Source organism: Crotalus tigris, unplaced genomic scaffold, assembly GCF_016545835.1.
Source record: "Crotalus tigris isolate CLP2741 ecotype Arizona unplaced genomic scaffold, ASM1654583v1 scf7180000018085.976183, whole genome shotgun sequence".
NCBI classification, from domain to species: domain Eukaryota; kingdom Metazoa; phylum Chordata; class Lepidosauria; order Squamata; family Viperidae; genus Crotalus; species Crotalus tigris.
The window spans coordinates 414456-432265 of NW_024096816.1; the positions used below are offsets into that span (position 1 = coordinate 414456).

At 37.8% G+C, this 17810-nt stretch overlaps 1 protein-coding gene across 5 annotated transcripts in view; it reads left to right on the forward strand.

The window, feature by feature from the left end:
- Positions 1-1411: 1411 nt before the first annotated feature.
- The window catches only part of PAPOLG (poly(A) polymerase gamma), a 46314-nt gene continuing 29915 nt past the window's right edge, over positions 1412-17810 (forward strand). For 4 of the 5 annotated variants that reach the window (XM_039347540.1, XM_039347541.1, XM_039347542.1 and 1 more), the window contains exons 1-9: positions 1412-1487; positions 5491-5646; positions 5818-5884; positions 6858-6939; positions 7093-7202; positions 8580-8633; positions 9750-9861; positions 12228-12317; positions 16448-16586. In XM_039347540.1, the coding sequence (XP_039203474.1) occupies positions 1441-1487; positions 5491-5646; positions 5818-5884; positions 6858-6939; positions 7093-7202; positions 8580-8633; positions 9750-9861; positions 12228-12317; positions 16448-16586 (857 nt within the window). In that variant the 5' untranslated portion in view covers positions 1412-1440. Of the gene's footprint in view, positions 1488-5490; positions 5647-5817; positions 5885-6857; positions 6940-7092; positions 7203-8579; positions 8634-9749; positions 9862-12227; positions 12318-16447; positions 16591-17810 lie in introns of those variants that run through there. The other variant, XM_039347548.1, reaches the window with a different exon arrangement.

The following is a 17810-nucleotide window of genomic DNA, read 5'->3' on the forward strand; positions in this document are numbered from 1 at the left end:
TCACCAATATTCTGTGCCCATTTAATCATACAATCTTTAACTAGTTCAAGTTCTGAATCTAATTCCACTAAAACCCCATAAACTCTCTTAATATGGGTTGGCCTTTGATCTCTTACTTGTTTTAAAAAAATTTCATCTTCTCTAAGCCAGCCCATTTTACAATCCATCTTCCATCTATCCACTATTTGTCTATATTGGAACCATGAATAAGTTAAGTTTTCATATGTTAATTCTTCCAAAGATTTTAACTGCCAGTCTTGGCCATCCCATCTTAATAACTGTACGTAAGAGACCTTGTCCATATTTACCCCTTTCCTTATACCTTCTATGGCATGCCGAGGTATAGCCCATAATGGTATTTTGAAGTCACTTTTATAATACTTTCTCCACACTCTTAGCAAAGAGTTTCTTATAATATGAGACTTAAAAACCCAATCCACTTTTTTATTAAATATTAAATAGGCATGCCATCCAAAAAATAGGTCCCAGCCTTCCAAATGAAGTATTTCTGTATTTGTTAAATTCACCCAGTCGCTAATCAATGTCAATACTACAGCATCATAATACAATTTCATATTTGGTACCTTGAGTCCACCTCTCTCACGAAAATCTTGCATTATTTTAAGTTTCACCCTTGGTTTTTTCCCTGCCCAAACAAATTTATTAATACCTTTTTGCCATTCATCTAAATTACGTTCGTTCTTTAAGATAGGTAACATTTGGAACAAAAAAATAAACTTTGGCAGGACATTCATTTTAATAACTGCAATTCTGCCCATAAGGGATAACTGTAAATTATTCCAGTTTTTTAAATCCTTCTGTACCTCCATCCACAGCTTTTCATAATTATTTTTATACAATTTTACATTAGAAGCAGATAATGTAACCCCCAATGAAGGAATTCTATCTGAACAAGGACAACCAATATTCAGCCTTGGCAGTGCTTAGCCTGCGCTTATTTCATCCCCACCAGATCCTAAGCACCCCCAGGCATCAATTCAGGACTTCAAATGCTTCAGCTCAGGCAATAGGATGGCAAGAATGGATACCATGCAGAGTTTCCACTAGTCTTGTTCCTCGAAGTTTCTGCAGTTATGTTGGGCCCAACTCTCCACCAGCATGGACACTAGAACGGAAAAAAGACTGGTTTGTCTAAACGACGAGATTCAGGTTGAGGGACGATGGTTGTTAGTTTTCCGAAACATTATCTCCCAAAACCTTCGTCATAGATTTACGAATCAGTAGCTGATCCACAAGAAATGGAAAAGAGCCGAGAGACAACGGAAGTCCGCAAGTGGACCGCTGTTATACCAGGCCTCACCAGCAGAGGGCGCTGTTGCTTCTGTATCGTGGCGCGTGCTGCTCCCTCCCTATATATAGGAGACCAAGGGAGGAGGTGGTGATTGAACGCAGGTGTTGCGCGCGTGTTGAAGGCGGTCAATGCGTACAGAGCTCATGCTGGCAGTGGGCATGAAGGAGACGTGCGGGTAAGGGGGGGGGGGCGGAGGCTTGTCACGTCACCTTACGAAAGGGCAGCCCGGGAGGCGCTGGGCTCTTCTTCGCTTGAGGAAAGTGAGGTGGACGCGTGTGACCCTCTGCGGTCGCTGCTGACGCTTTCTCCCCTTCCCACGCTCAGCTCAGAATTTCCATTGGCTTTATGGAAACCGCTAACTCACTCTAGATTAGAGCACTTTGGATAAATGCGACCGCTAGAAGCAAAACCGTAAAAAACGGAGGCATGTTTCTTGGGGAATAAGAAAGTGAAAAAGTGTATTGCATGGCAGCCCCATCATCCCCAATGCGCGTGGAAATTTGGGAAGGTTGGTGTACTTTGAGTGGCTTTAGTATCAGTTGGCAAGGACTCATACACACGCGCAGAAATATACCGAAGAGAGACGGAAGAAAAAGTATCTTGCATTTCGTTTTATTTTGAGATCCCTGTGGTTTATCTTCTCCTTCCCAGTACTTTGTGTATGAAAGCAAGCATCCGATCACTTACACCCTCAAGCTAATTCTAGTTAGTCCATTAAAATGATGGCGAAATATAGTAAGTAAAAGTTTCAAGGTACTGAAAACTGTTATGCCTTTTTTTAAAACAGAGAAATAGGTTGCCCAAGTTCTGCCTTTTTTTTTTTAGAAATGGAACTAGGAAGTTTCAGTATATCTACTCTTTCCTGTTGCTCCAGGATGCCCTGTGGTTAGCTTGTGTCACTGCTCCCCCCCTCCAGCTGTTGATGAGCATATTTATTCTACACCTGCAGAGAATGAGGTAGTCAGCCCTAAAGTGGTACATTGAATCATTTCTTTCAAGTTATTACATTTTTGAAAGGCCATTTTTTCAGAGGTTCCCAATATAAGGCAGATGAATGCATTGTCCCCTTTCTTGTTTATTCTACATTTAATTTGGGGTATGTAGTTAGGCCCCTGGGTAGAGAGAGTGGCCCTGTTTGCTATGGAACATTTTGGTCCATCCTATTCTTAACTCATTATTGTCACTTATCCCCTCTGGGTAAGGTAACCCTGGTCAAGCATTAGATTTCCTGAAGACAGTGTTAACAATAAAAGGTGAAGAGGACAGTTGAGGAGATAGCTTCCTGTTCTGTTCTAGGATGAGTGTTTTACTTGTTAGATTAGCAACTAAAAATAAGGTAGTATTTGTCAGAAGACCCAACACCATTACATGGCCAAAGTCTGTGAATGTGTTGACTTGTTTACCCTTTAGTAGTTAAGTAATGTGCTATAGATTTGGGAGGGGAAAAAACCTCTCTGGTGAAGGATGAAACAAGAATTCTTTGGGGCATGGTCCACTCCTTTTGCCATCTTGCTCTTTACTATGCAACCTGAGATGCTTTACTTGAAATTGAATCCCATTGATTTAGGTTGGGTTTAGATTGCTGAGACCTGTGATTGCACCGCAACCTTGCAACCAATGGACTCCCCTGTAGATGTTTTGGGGTCTCTGGTTTTATAATAAGTTTTCCAACCTAGTTGGTTTCCTCATGATATAATCCTAGACAGGCTGGTTTTAAGCTCTCCTTACATACAATATAGATCCCTTTACCCCCAAAGAGTGTTCCTTAATTTCACTTAAAAGATGTTTAACAATTGAATAGTTGATAGCAATCAGGTGCACAATATCGAGGGAGGAAAGATACAATCTTGTTTTCCTCTTATTTCTCCTGGTCATTAACATTTTTGTTGCATTCTGATTTAAGTTCTTTCTCATGAACCTCAGTTCAATGGTCTTATCCAGGGGTCTTCAAACTCAGCCTTTTTATGACTCATGGACTTCAACTCCCAGAATTCCTCAGCCAGCGTGCCGAGTTTGAGGACCCCTGGTCTTATCAGAGAATGTGTCTATAATGTAGGACAGTCTTTCTCATTCTGAGCACCCTCCAGATGTATGGAAGCCAGCTAATAGAATTCTTCAGGAGGTGTGGCCATTGCTGAGAATTCTGGGGGATTGAGCATCTGGAGGATGTCAGGAAGGTTAATATAGACACATGGCTAAGCCAGGAAATTATTCATAAACAAGGGAAAGACATTGACACTGGAAGGGGAGTCAATAATTGCTTTGCCTTCCATAATAATCCAGATAGGTCGTAGGCCATCTTGGTCATTTTTTGGAAAGGAAGGATGGGACTTCTTTTGAAAGTGCCTTCTGGTATATCTTGTTGCTACCCAAATCTTCGTTGTGCTCAGTTTCACTGCTGGAGAAGAGAGTGCTTGGTTGTAGAGCATTTGCTTTCCACATAGAAGAGCCTGGATCTTCTCCCTATCCACTAGTCAAAAGGGATTAGGGATCAGATAATGGGACAGATTTGTGTGCCTGAAATCTACTGCCACAATCAATAGTATTGAGTTAGATAAACAATTTCTCTTCCTTATATGTAAGCATTTCTACTCTCTGATTATTTGAGATTAACAAAAGGTGGAGTAGACTATTGGTTGATCAGTGTGATTTACAGCACAAATTTCAGAGTGATGTTTGACAATAACAACAGATGAACAATTGGAAGAACAAAATTGTGCTGCTAAAATTAAAATAGCTGAAAAGAAAATAAGAAATGCCTGATGGTTTGAAGGGATTCTGAACTCTATTCTGGGAAATTCTTGGTTTGGGAAATGAATTGAGTGTGTCTGTTTCACCTTGTTTGATACACTGTAGGATTGTAATAAGGAAGAAAAAGTTATGTGAGTGTGAAATCTGTTCATTGCTACTGCTTAATTTTAAAAGCCAATGTCTCAAATATAAGACACCCCCCCCACACACACACACATCAAGAGCCCTTAGAAAATTCTGCTTACCGTATTTCAGGCATGTCAAAATTGCAACGTCACGTGACGTCGCGTGACGTATCGCAGCTTTTTTCCATTGCCGGCAAAGGGGTAGGCGCAGTTTTGAGATGATGCGTCCGGCCCACAGGCCAGCAGTTTGACACCCTTGCCGTATTTCATAATAATTCTATTCACTGTAGGCTCTTGGCTTGTGAAGAACCATATGGATCCCACAACATTCAAAAGTTGCCAACTCCTGTCTTAATCATACAGAAATATGATTTAGGATGCTTAAATAAAAGACAAAAAAGCAACTAACTAGAATTTTGAAATGGAGATTATCAATAGATATTGATGCTGGAAAATAATGCTAATGTTCCCTCTATAAGCATGACTGTTAGGAGAAAGTTACTTATGAATATGTGAAAATAATGTTTTTATCTTCTACAGTAAAATAGAAAGAAGTTGGTTATGGGGATGAGGGTCTGCTTCAGACATTCCTGTACTTGCAGTGATCTGTTTCCTACAGTAATGGGCCAAACTCTAGGAGGGACAACTATCTACTTAGCACTTAGCATTCTTAGGTGTTGTATTTTTTATAATTATTTGATTCTAAGTCAAACATATCAAAATATTTTAAAAGCTACTTGAAAGATATTAGTTTAATTTATATTTATAATACAATGAAAAAATGAACTTGGGTGAAATCCTTATTAGTGAACACAGTCCAAAACTTACAGATCATTTTATATTTGTAAAAGGCATGCAAAAGTGGACTTACAAATAAATGTACTGCAATAATCAAGCCAGGATAGACTGATCTTTAAATGTGTATCCATGCACTAAAGTCTGTAATACTAGGAAAACTGTTAAGAAGAGATACATTTCTAAAATTTCAGCTAACAGCAAAGTGATGCTGCTTTCTGTGTAAAAACCTATCATTTTTTTGCCTTAAGATGCAAGCTATCTTGAATACTGAATTGATATTAGTAGAAACCTTAGTTTTTAATATTATGGAAACGTGCCTTTGCTTGAACTGTAGAATTTCAGTTCAGATATGAGGCTATTTCCTATAACAGCTTTTTTCCTGCAAATTCTGGACTTTAAATAAGATAAATTACTTAATATGCAATGGGGATGTGAAGAAAAGAGTTGGTTGTGATGGAGAAAAATAAACTCCTTAGTCTTGATTTATGTAAATTTCCTGTACAGAAATTTTTTGGAGAAGCAGCTGGAAAGGCACTACGGAATTTCTTCTCCCATTAGTTTGGCACCACCAAGGGAAATAGATTATATCTATACACAGAAATTGATTGAAGCCCTGAAGCCTTTTGGTGTATTTGAAGAGGAAGAAGAGCTGAATTGCAGGTAAAAGGAAGTACATATAGTAACTACTGATCTTAAATGAATATTTTCTAATTACCAGAGTCATAATAGTGAGTTTTTCTTGGTGGAATTGCAACAGGATAAACCCCTTGGCACCAATTTTTAGCACTACTTTTAAATGTTTTGTTTATGTTAAATATTTCCTCACTGCAGGTTAGCTGTTCTTGACAAACTAAATAACTTGGTTAAAGACTGGATTGCAGAAGTTGTTGAAAATAAGGTAAGAGGCCTGTCAAAGCTTGACTCCTCCAGACTATTTATCTTGTTTTAAGCTAGAATTCTGTTGGGAGTAATAGAGATTTAGCTGTTATCTGAGAGACATTTGCTGTCAAGCTATAGGTACCCTGCCATATATCAGAAGACTAACTGTTCCCTCCATGGAGCTCTTCATCTCCCACTTTCCCTTCCTTCCTGCCAGCCCTATTTTGGAGGCAATTGGGATAATCTTTGAAGCCACAAGACTTGCAACAAATGATACTTGATTGCTCTGGAAAGCTCATGACCTATCATTGTTGTTAAATCATTGATAGAGTCAAACTTTAACAAAAGCTCTCTTTGCAAAATTTCCTTTCCAAGGTGGAGGTAGGCAAGGCTGAAGACAAGATGTCAACTTACTTGAGTTTTTTTAGTTAGCGAGTGTTTGCTCAAAGATTGGTGGATAAGCTACAATTGACTTGGCACACAGAATGCATTAAATCATAAGTTATGGCTTGAAGATTTCAATGGCTGAAATTACAAAACATAAAACTGGGCAAACTACAGTACATTATAGCTAAGCATAATGCCAGAACATGCCAGTCTATTGTATAATTTCCGTAAATGCACTCAGAGTGATTCATAGAAGTTGATAAATTTGTTTACAGTTAAGTAGATATGCTATAAGTGGGAAAAAGAAGAAAAAAGATTAAGCAAATTTAAAAAATACTAGTTGCATAAGAAAGTTCTGAGAAGAGCAAACAGCTTTAGCTAAGAACATTGCCATTTTACCACTGATGACAAAAAAATGTTGGGAATAATGACTATAATTGAAATACTTCTGGAATAGGAGGGTTGATGAAAATGTTAACTGTTAAAAAAATTGAAGATAGTGGAAACACTGTTGTACCTTTGTGTGTGCACATGTTAAATATAATTGTATACATTATTGGAATCACTTATTTTTTCAAAGTAAAACTTTTTCTACTTTCCTGTAGAATTTGCCATCTTCAATCTCATCCAGAGTTGGTGGCAAAATATTCACATTTGGTTCCTATCGTCTTGGAGTCCACACCAAAGGTAAGATCTACCAGGTACATTGGACTGCAGCTGTTTATTTAATTTGCAGCTGGCATGGATAGGCTATCAGATTGGGAAAGGCTGTTATAAACAGTCTTGAACTGTGAACATATTCATCTTCATCAACTAATTGCTATGACTGTTTTTCGGTAGGTGCTGACATAGATGCACTCTGTGTAGCCCCTAGACACATAGAAAGATCAGATTTCTTCCAGTCGTTTTTTGAAAAGTTAAAGCTCCAAAATGGCATCAGAAATCTGAGAGTAAGTCCCTTTGTCTTTCTTTAACCATCTCGGGTATGCATGTCATTCACTTGATGGTTGGGCAGCACTGTGTGAAAGTGGTTTATTAACAAGCCTTGAGAGGTTCAGAAAGGCTGTATTGAAGTGATACAAAATTTGTAAACATGTTTTATTTTGTTTTAATTGAAGTTTAGATTCATTCAGGTTTATGCGCCAAATTAATATTTCCCAACTTTCTTCCCTGCTAGCTGGAAAATTCTGGGAGTTTGAAGTCCACTGGGGGGACATTCACCTCTGGGGAAACATTTAGATCTGGGAGCTCTTCTGGGTCTTGGAGAGACATATAAGAAGTACTCTCCAAAAAATGAAGGCAACAAAGGCAGACAGTCAATTTAAAATAAGTCATTAGTATGTTTATTTCCTATTTATTCATTTTCTTTCTATTGCATCAACAATTACAACTTTGAATTATGGGATGCACCCAAGAGGTCTGCCACAATATGAAAGCTTTATTTCTTATCCTCTCTTGTTTCCTTAGCTTTGGGAAGATCCCAAGTGCAGAAGCAATGATGTATGAGTAAGAGAAGGAAAAATATTGCTTTATCTAAGCTATTTTACAGAAAGGCTGCCTGTATTTGTCAGTTAAGGTTTTTTGAAGATGAATCCAGAGATACTGGGCCATTCAAGAGTAGTTAATAATAAGGGTACTTAATTAATAAAGACTAGGGGTGACATGATAGCAGTGTTCCAATATATGAGGGCTGCCACAAAGAAGAGGGGGGACAACCTATTCTCCAAAGCACCTGAAGGCAGACAAAAAAGCAACGGATGGAAACTAATCAAGGAAAGAATCAACCTAGAACTAAGGGGAAATTTCCTGACAGTGAGAACAATTAATCAGTGGAACCACTTGCCTCCAGAAGTTATGGGTGCACCACCACTGGAAGTTTTTAAGAAGAAATTGGACAACCATTTGTTTGAAATTATGTTGGGTTTCCTGCTTGAGCAGGATGTTGGACTAGAAGACCTTCAAGGTCCCTTCCAACTCTTATTCTATTATTCTGTTAATTGTTAGAATTAGGTACCTTCTTACACCTTGTCTGGGATATAGAACCTAGGATTATTATAAACTTTTATAATCTGAACTCTGATGTGGGGTGCTGGTATAACTTAAATTTTGTTTTAGTAAAAATAAACTTGCTATTTTAAAAATATGTGATAGATTCTGCTTTTTATTGATATATTTAAAGGTTATGTCTTTGGGAAGACTGAGATATCTGAGCCCTCTGTTTTACTTTAGGAAAAGTTACATTGTTATTGTGTTGCATATCTTCATTCTGGAAGTAGTGAAATAATTCAAAACTACTTCAAGTATATGTTTTTCATTCCCTCCTACAGGCAGTAGAAGATGCATATGTACCAGTAATCAAATTTGAATTTGATGGTATTGAGGTAAATATAGTTTTTGTCCTATTGTCAGTGGTGGGATTCTGCCGGTTTGCACCACTTTGGCAGAACCGGTAGCTAATTTTTTGTTGCCCAGGCCCAGAATGGACTTCTGGAAGGGGCATCCACACAGAGAACCAGTTGTTTACATATTTGAATCCCTATTATATACTGTAGACAGCTTCTGCTTGAAATTTGAATTTGATGATACTGGTTGTCCTTTTTAAGAGCAGAACTTGTTCTTAAAGTGATGTTTGGATAAGTAGACAGATGCCTATATATATTTTCTCCAAGTGTTAATGAAGAGATGTAATAAACAGCTGAGATTAGGAATGGTTTGGCACTTAGCTTGAGCACTGAAGTAACAGAATTTTGCCAGATTCCCCTGGGAGCAAATTTAGACTAGGTTTCCATTGGTCTTCCCAGTGACATGATTGCTAGCATAAAAAAAATTCAGCTAATATTTATCTTTCCTGGTGAGTAATCAAAAAGAAAAGCATTGGAAAATAAACAATACTGATAATATGACAACTAAGTGGCAAGCAATGAAAAATAGCTCTCATTGGAAATTGTAAATAAGGCATTTCTGTGTCAACATATAAAAGTAAAGTGATTTGCATTTATTAAACGCATTTATTAAAAGATACTTGTGTATCCTAACATATACGTAAATTAAAGGAAGATATGTACAAGATCATACGTCATATGTTAGCAGACTGAGAAGCAAACTTTTAAACACCTTGCTAATGAAAATACTGAAATAGAGAAGATATTTATTAATTCACACAGCCTTGGGTTCAGCTAATAAATCTTGAAGATATGGGGAATATAGAAGTAAGTCCTGCAAAACTGAAGTCTGACTATACTAAGTGTAATGAGCATGCAGCAGTTTGTCATGGTGGCTGATATTAGGCAGCTTTTTTTTTTACAATTCCAGAAGAGTTGTGTATGAATTGCAAGATTGATTCAGTACAGTATTACACAGGCTATGTGTACTGAATTTTGTGAGATGTTTCTTCTACCTTCTGAGCAGGATACATAGATCAAACCAGAATGCCTGCTACTTGGTAGCACATTGTTAGAGTTACTGCTGAGATACCATTTTCATTTCTTACATTTTAGATTGATCTTGTCTTTGCAAGACTACCTCTGCCAAGCCTTTCAGATAGCCTGGACCTTAGGGATGATGCACATTTGAGAAGCCTTGATATCAGATGCATTCGGAGTTTAAATGGTAATTGAAAAGCTTTCCCTAGTCTGGTATCTTCATGCAGTTTTATAACTTGGCTTGAGGATTCAGGCTAAGAATAACTGTCTTGTCTTTTCAAACAGAAACAGTGGCTGAACGGTGATATTCAAATGTGTGCATTATCATGTGATAATGGATGGAATGGATCCATCCATTAATTTCCATTCATAAGCAATGGATGGAAACTAATCAAGGAGAGAAGCAACCTAGAACTAAGGAAAAATTTCCTGACAGTTAGAACAATTAATCAGTGGAATGACTTGCCTCCAGAGGTTGTGGGCGCTCCAACACTGGGGGTTTTTAAAGAAGAGACTGGACAACTATTATCTGTATATGGTTTCCTGCTTGAGCAGGAGGTTGGATTTAGAAGACCTCTAAGGTCCCTTCCAACTCTGTTATTCTGTTACAATGCTTAAAGCTTACTGTATACATGGTTGCACGAACCATGCGTACAGTAAGCTTTAAGCATTCAGTTTGCTTAAATTCAGTTTGCTTAAAACATGATGGAACTCTCATACACAGGTGTAAATAGCATGTAACACTTTTCAGCATTCAAAAAAAATGCTTCAGTTCTTGCAAAAAATAGTTTTGCAACAAAAATTCTTCCAAAACTTGAAGCACTGTCACAGAGAAGAGGGGGTCGACCTATTTTCCAAAGCACCTGAAAGCAGGACAAGAAGCAATGGGTAGAACACATTAAAAAGAGCTCCAACCTAGAATTAAGAGAAATCTCCTGCAATGAGAACAATTAATCAGTGGAATGGCTTGCCTCCAGAGGTTGTGGATGCTCCATTCCTGGAGGTTTTCAAAAAGACATTGGGCAACCATTTGATCAGAATGATATAGGATACCCTGCTCCAGCAAGAGGTTGAAGTAAAAGACTTCCAAGGTCCCTTCCAATCTTATTATTCTATATTCTAAAATCCTGTTGGATAAGTCAGGAAGACCACAGTGTTATTGTTGACACAATATGACCAGATTAACACAAAGGCAAATTCTATCAGATCTTCACCAATATTAGAAAATCATAAACAAAACTATTCCACCACCATCTCACCAATATTGGAAAAATAGGCGTTGGTTTCTAATATTGCTGCCTCAATCCTGCACTGGGTCCACTGCTCATTGTACCCACACTCAGTGTACCCACTGAATACACCTAGGTGGAAATTATAAAGAATCTTTATTCTGCTGAGGAAAATGACACAGCATCATGTGTCTCAAAGCCTCTCAAATGTCTTCTGGTGAGGTTTAACCAACATTTACCACAAGTTACAGCATGCATATATCACAGGGTCACAAGATATTTTTCCATGTTCCTTTAAAGTAAATCCTGTATTTTTAATATTTCAGCATTGCACATATGCATAAAACAATACTCAACAAAGTTACGTAAGATAACTAATGCTACATGCTCCATACCACAATTTTTCCAGCAAACTTCCCTTCCCATAATATTTGCAACTCTCTCCTGTTTGTCTTTGCCTTATCCCATATTACACTTGGGGTTACAGTTTACCAAGCTAAATATGCTTAGGCTTTTATTGAGCTTTTATCAAAACTTTATTGGGAATTTGGGGTTTTCTCTTCTAATATTCCTGTTCTTAAACAATTTGGCCATCTGCTCATAGAAATATGATGTATAAAATCTTTATTAATTAATATGCTGTCTATGTATTTAATATGTTCATGTGTTAAAAGGCTAGTTTCTTCAGGAATATATCCTAGAAAATCTGGAGAGTTTGTATCCATCTTCCCAACTGGAAAGAAAAAACAAAAATTTAAGCTATAGTATTAATATTGAGAGCCAGATTGGTATTGTGGTTAAGGCATCAGGCTAGAATTCAGGACACTCTGAGTTCTAGTTCTGCTTTAGGCACAAAACTAGCTGGGTGGTTTTGGGCCATCACCCTCTCTTAGTCCTAGAAAGCAGGCAATGGCAAAAAACATCTTGATATTGCATGATTGTTATAGCAGCTAGATTTCAGGAACTAGCATTTAGAATAATCCCTGGATATGGAAAAATATGGTAAAATGATCTGCGTATGAGTAAATCATATTTTCCAAAAATTGTATTTTTTATGTGGGATAACATTTAATATTACTGTTTCAGACCAGTTTTCGTCATTTTTTTTTTCAGGATGACTTAAATAAAACAAAGACCTTTGTCCAACCTGGAATGTTTCAGATATGTTAAATTACATTCCAGTTACTGAATATGGCTGGGAATTCTTGCCAATGTGATGTACTGAATCTGGATAGCAGGGTGTTGAGGAATGCTACTGTAAACCATTGCTTGCCATTATTGGTACTTTACCTATTTAACTTGAAACTTTAATGTTTGTTGGCAGGTTGCAGAGTCACTGATGAAATACTTCATTTGGTACCAAACAAGGAGAACTTCAGGCTGACACTCAGAGCAATTAAACTGTGGGCTAAGCGTAAGTACTTAATACATCAAATTTTGCACTGTCAGCTGCACAACTTAATAGTCCTTGAAATGACTCTTTAGGTTAAGCCAAGTGAGTTTGTCATATATGAATGTTTTCTGCAAATCTTCATCATGGCAGTTGGACCATAAATTTAGTAGATCCTGAAACAAATTTACATGTGTCTAATGTTTGCAAAGCAGCAGCTGGATATGTGTTTGCCATTCCTATTAAATGCTCAAAACTTACTTTAAGCCATAGCAAGTAATTAAGCATTGGTATTTGAGCTGGACATTATCCAGATTGTATAAGTGACAGAACAATTAATCAGTGGGACAGCTTGTTTTCAGAAGTTCTGGGTGCTCCATCAAAAAGAGACTGGACAACTACTTGTCTGAAATGGTACAGGGTCTTCTGCTCAAGCGGGGCTGGACTAGAAGACCTCCAAGCTCCCTTTTAACTCTTGTCATTCTGTTACCAGAATTCAGTCCTATGTAAGAACAAGAAGAGAAATATTGCAGTTGCCCTATTACTGCGTCACCTAAAATCCTTTCCTAGGCCTGGCAAGTAGCACTGAGGTTCCTGTGAGAATTAAGAAACTAGTTTCTTCAATAGTATAACCAAGAAAATCTGATGAGCTGTTCCTCATTGGAAATTAGATTTGCACTCACTTTGTTATAAAAAAAATATGTACAAATTATATCGTGTACTCTGCTGTAATTCCTGATTCATATTGCCAAAAAAGTTCATTCCAAATATTGAAGAAGTCACAGTGCCTTTCTCATTCTTATCAGTTATGAAGGTGCATTATTGGAACATACATATAATAGCAGACATGACTACTCTTAGCATTTTCTGAAGTTATCCTTAGCTACAGAGAAAAAATGATTTGCTTCTGGACATTGAAAGACATTGATATTTTCCAGTGAGAGTGAAGTAGTTCATTCTTTTTTAGAGAATCTGTATAAACAAAATGTCAGCTCAATCAAGGGATTGAAACACATGACCTTTTAAACCAATATCTGTGTTTCTTTGCACATGCTAGAGGAGGCTCCCTATGGTTTAAGTATACTGCTGCCTACCAAACATTTTAGGAAGAGGTTTTCTACCTCATGTTAGTTAAATGTATGCTTGTTCTAGAGATGTATCCTTCTGATTATATTATTTAGGGTCTAAATGTGTACTGCTTTACTGTATATCTCATTCCTACTTAGTTTACAATAATCAGTACAAGAACTATTTTTTAAAAAATGTCCTACTTTTCAAATGGTCAACAAAATATGTATCTTAAAAATTCGCAATATCCCCATTCAGAAGATTATAATTTATGGAAGATAGGTTTGGGGGCATTTAATAGAAACAACCTAAATTAATTTTCATGAACTGAACCAAGGTCCCTCGGAACATCATATGCTGGGGGTTACATTTGAGAAATGTGGAGCACTCGCCAATGTCCAGATAGATAGTCCTCGATTACAACAGTTTGTTTAGTGACCATTTGAACTTACAACAGCACTGAAAAAAGTGACTTATGACTGTTTTTCACTCTTAAGACCATTGCAGCATCCCCATGGTCACGTGATCAAAATTCGGATGCTTGGAACCGGTTCATATTTATGATAGTTACAACATCCCAGGATCATGTGATCACCTTTTGCACCTTCTGACAAGCAAAGTTAATGAAGAAGTAGATTTGCTTAAAAACCATATTGCTAATTTAACAACTGAAATGATTCACTTAACAACTGTAGCAAGAAATGTTGTAAAATGAGCCCAAAACTCACTTAACAAATGTCTCACTTAGCAACATAATTTTTGGGCTCAATTGTGGTCCTACGTCAAGGACTACCTATACTGTAGAGTCAAATAGGCCAGGATACAAGGCTCAAGCACATAAGGCAACACTCAATCCTCAGGGCGGGGTTAAGTAGTGATAGAAATTTAAAATAGAAATGGAATATTTAAATGTATTATGTTAACTGAGGGGAATAGAGAGGGGGTAGTGAAATTTATTGAGTTGTGTTGTTTATATATATTTTCACTTTTGAATGTTTGACCACCCAGCCATCAAGGTGTGTCTTGAGTACTTTTTGTTTAAGAATTTAAAAAAAACAATAAAATGTTTTTTTTTTAAAAAAAAGGCAATGCCAGTGCAGCCCTCCATGAGAGGTGAGATTGCCTCCTCATGAGTAGTCTATCTGACCAGACTTGTGCCTGTCTCCTCTGCTCTGTGTGTCCTTGGATCAGGAGGAGGTGTGGACTCCACCTCTTCCTCATTGCTAATGGGCAGCAGCTATTCCCGGTCCTAGCCTGGAGCCTCCTGGCCAACTTGCTGCAGCTGGCCTCTCTCAGCCTCAGCCTGCCCCTCATCCAGTTGACCTAGCTGAGGCTGCTACATCAGGCTATCATTCTCTGAGCCCGATCCTGACCAATAGTCCACTCCATACTTTCCTCTGAAGACTCAAACTCCTCCTCCTCCTCCTCCTCCTCCTCCTCCTCACATCTGGAGAGGGGTGGGGGGAATATGTGCACTGGGGTGTTCTATGCATTGTACGTTCCTGATTGTGTGTAGCTTTTAGTTGTTAATTAGGGTGTTGATGCTGGCTATTACGTCTTTGATTGTTGTTTCCTTGTGCTGCTGTGCCCTCGATTCCTAAGTACCTCATGGGCTGGTGATAAATCAGCACTCCTATTGACTGACAAGGGCCCTATTTTTCATTCTAATTTTAAGTCTCTTCTCTAGCCTTTGCTGAAACAAGGCTTTGAAATAATCCCTTGTGTATTGCGAGGCATTTGTCAGCCACCCAGAGTTTTTACAGCACATGGTTCTGGTCAGACTTCAGACTGCTGCATGTTCAGTGCAATAAATGCTGCTGTGATGTTACTAGAGCTGAAGTCTAGGGACCCAAATGACAGGGAGAGATGGGGGATAAATTGGTGGAAGGGTGCTGAGACTGACAGTAATTACTGCAACCTCTTTCCTATTATTAAAAACATTTTATTGCCAAGCTTGGTTGGATATACCTGCTAATTTTTAAAATATTTTTTCAATGTCTTATTCCTTTAAAAAGAAACACTTATTACTAAGCAAAAAGAGCTTATTATCAAGTTAATCTTGCATTTGACAACAGAAATAAAGAAGCTTTTGTAAGGGCATTGAATAAACTATTGTAAAATGCATATATAATTCAAGTAGGAAACCCATCTATAAGCTTGAATTACAACCCAGCACGTCATCCCTATCAATCTGGTGGGCTGTGGACAGTGAGACCATGGGCTGAATCTGTTTTCCTTGGCTGGGTTGTCCAAATTGCACCTGCTCATCTGCTATCCTTAAAGGAAAGTGAGGCAAATTAGCAGCACAGAGATATCTAACTCAGGTTTGCAGGAAACAGGTGCCTCTTAAATTCAACCCTTTCCATCCTTGCCTGGCTTATAACATATAAATGGCCACAAGGTGGAATACTTTCAAAAGGAAAGCAATTGCTAGAATCAAAGTCTCAGTGAGAAATATACAGCAATTTATTGCTGGGGAGCTCAAAATTAAATATTAGTTAATGCAGTCTTTGGGCTAATGTGCAAGCTTTTGCTTCTATTTCAGAATTTTTAGTGTTTTAGCTTTTCTGAGTGTTATGCCATGTTAGATTCAAGAGATCTGCAATCAGATTTCATAATCTGAGTTAGTTAAAGGAGGCTGAGAGTTCTGTCTCTGAGTTAGTTAAAGGACGTGAAGTGGTTCTGTCTTTGGAAGTATTGCTGCTGGTCATGTTTTTCCACTTCTTTGCATTGTGCCCATGTTCTACATTCTTTCCTATGCCCAAAATGCTGCTTATTTCACTGAGTATTCAGTGGTGATAAAAGTAGTGGAAAATTCAATCATTTATTTCTTCCATCTCTTTTAACCTTCCTGGTTTAGAAAAGAAAATGAACTAATTTAAATCAGACTGAAGCAGGCTGAATTATTGTGGCCTAGTTTTCTTTTGTCCTGATGTCTTACCAGAATTTGTGGCAGGACAAAAGAATACTAAAACAGACATTCAGCCCAAAAATTCATCACTGCTTCATCGATGCCAGCCATGATAGCCTACACCAGTATAATGAACAAGACTGTTTGAAATACTGAGTCACACATCTGTCTTTAGGGCGTGGAATTTATTCCAACATGCTGGGATTCCTTGGTGGTGTTTCTTGGGCCATGCTGGTGGCAAGGACCTGTCAGCTGTACCCAAACGCTTTGGCATCAACACTTGTTCACAGATTCTTCTTAATTTTTTCAAAGTGGTAAGATTTATTTATTTACTTACTTACTTACTTACTTACTTAGTAAATGCAGTGCATTTTTTCTAAAAAAAAAAAAAAAGTGCTGGAACTCACACAAATCATACAACCCGCCTTGCCTACCCTACAAGGTTCCATCCAAAAAAGGTGCCGGAACTCCGTTCTGGGTGTTCTATGAGAAAAAAAGCCCTGAGTAAATGTATAGACAATCCATCCCACTACCAAAGCAACTTTTGATTAATGTATGGGCCTCTGCTGTGCAAGCAGTGCAGGCCATTTTATAGACTAACAAAACATTACACTAAGCTAGGATTGGCAAGCCAAGTGGCTTGAAATCATGTCTCTTTCTGATAGGTATTCATCCTAGAAAGTTGAAGGTTTATTATGCAAAGGGATTTGCCTTTTGCTATCCAAACTGGTTTACTGAAGACATTCACCTGGCATAGAATTTCTTCTGAGGAATTCAATTCAAAATTGCCTAGATTCTGGATGGTAGATTGTCTCAGAAAGACAACCATTTCTAATAAAGTAAACATGCTCCTTAAAGAATGCTGAAAGAATATCATTTTTAAATACCACGCCAGTTAGCTTTCTCCTGCTTCTAACAGGACAAAGTTGCTCAGAAGAAGCCAATGCCAGAGTCCTTCTAGGAGTTGCCTGAAATAGAATTCTTAGAATGACACAAGAGAAAAATACTTAAAGGTTGCTATGTGATAGCTGCATTTAGTTTAAATTAAATTTAAATATAAGAAAAAATAAATTATTTTCTCCCCATCTTCTTTTTGGAGTACGGCACTGATATTGCTTATAGGCCATCATGGGGCTCAGCCTTATAGATAGTGTGAGTTCCAAAAAATTGTCCCTTAGTGGAACTGCTAAAATGATTTATATTTGGCTGTTTTAACTCTTATGTCTCCATAGGTGACTTTGGGCTTATTCACTTTTTGAATTCTTACCCTCCCTTTGTATTAGTTCTCAGCGAGAATTGTTTTAGGGATTACAGAATCTTGCAGGATCCAATCTGGGTCAGTCACCAGAACCAGAGGTTTAGTTCATTACAGTATCTGGTTATATGCCACACAATTAATCTCCCTTGAATTTATTATTTGTTGGCATTTGTTAGGAAATACACTTTCCTAACCTGGTAACCTGTGGAGCAGGGCTGTACAACCTTGGCAACTTTAAAACTTTGTTCAGCTGAATTTCCCAAAATTCTCCAGTCGGCCA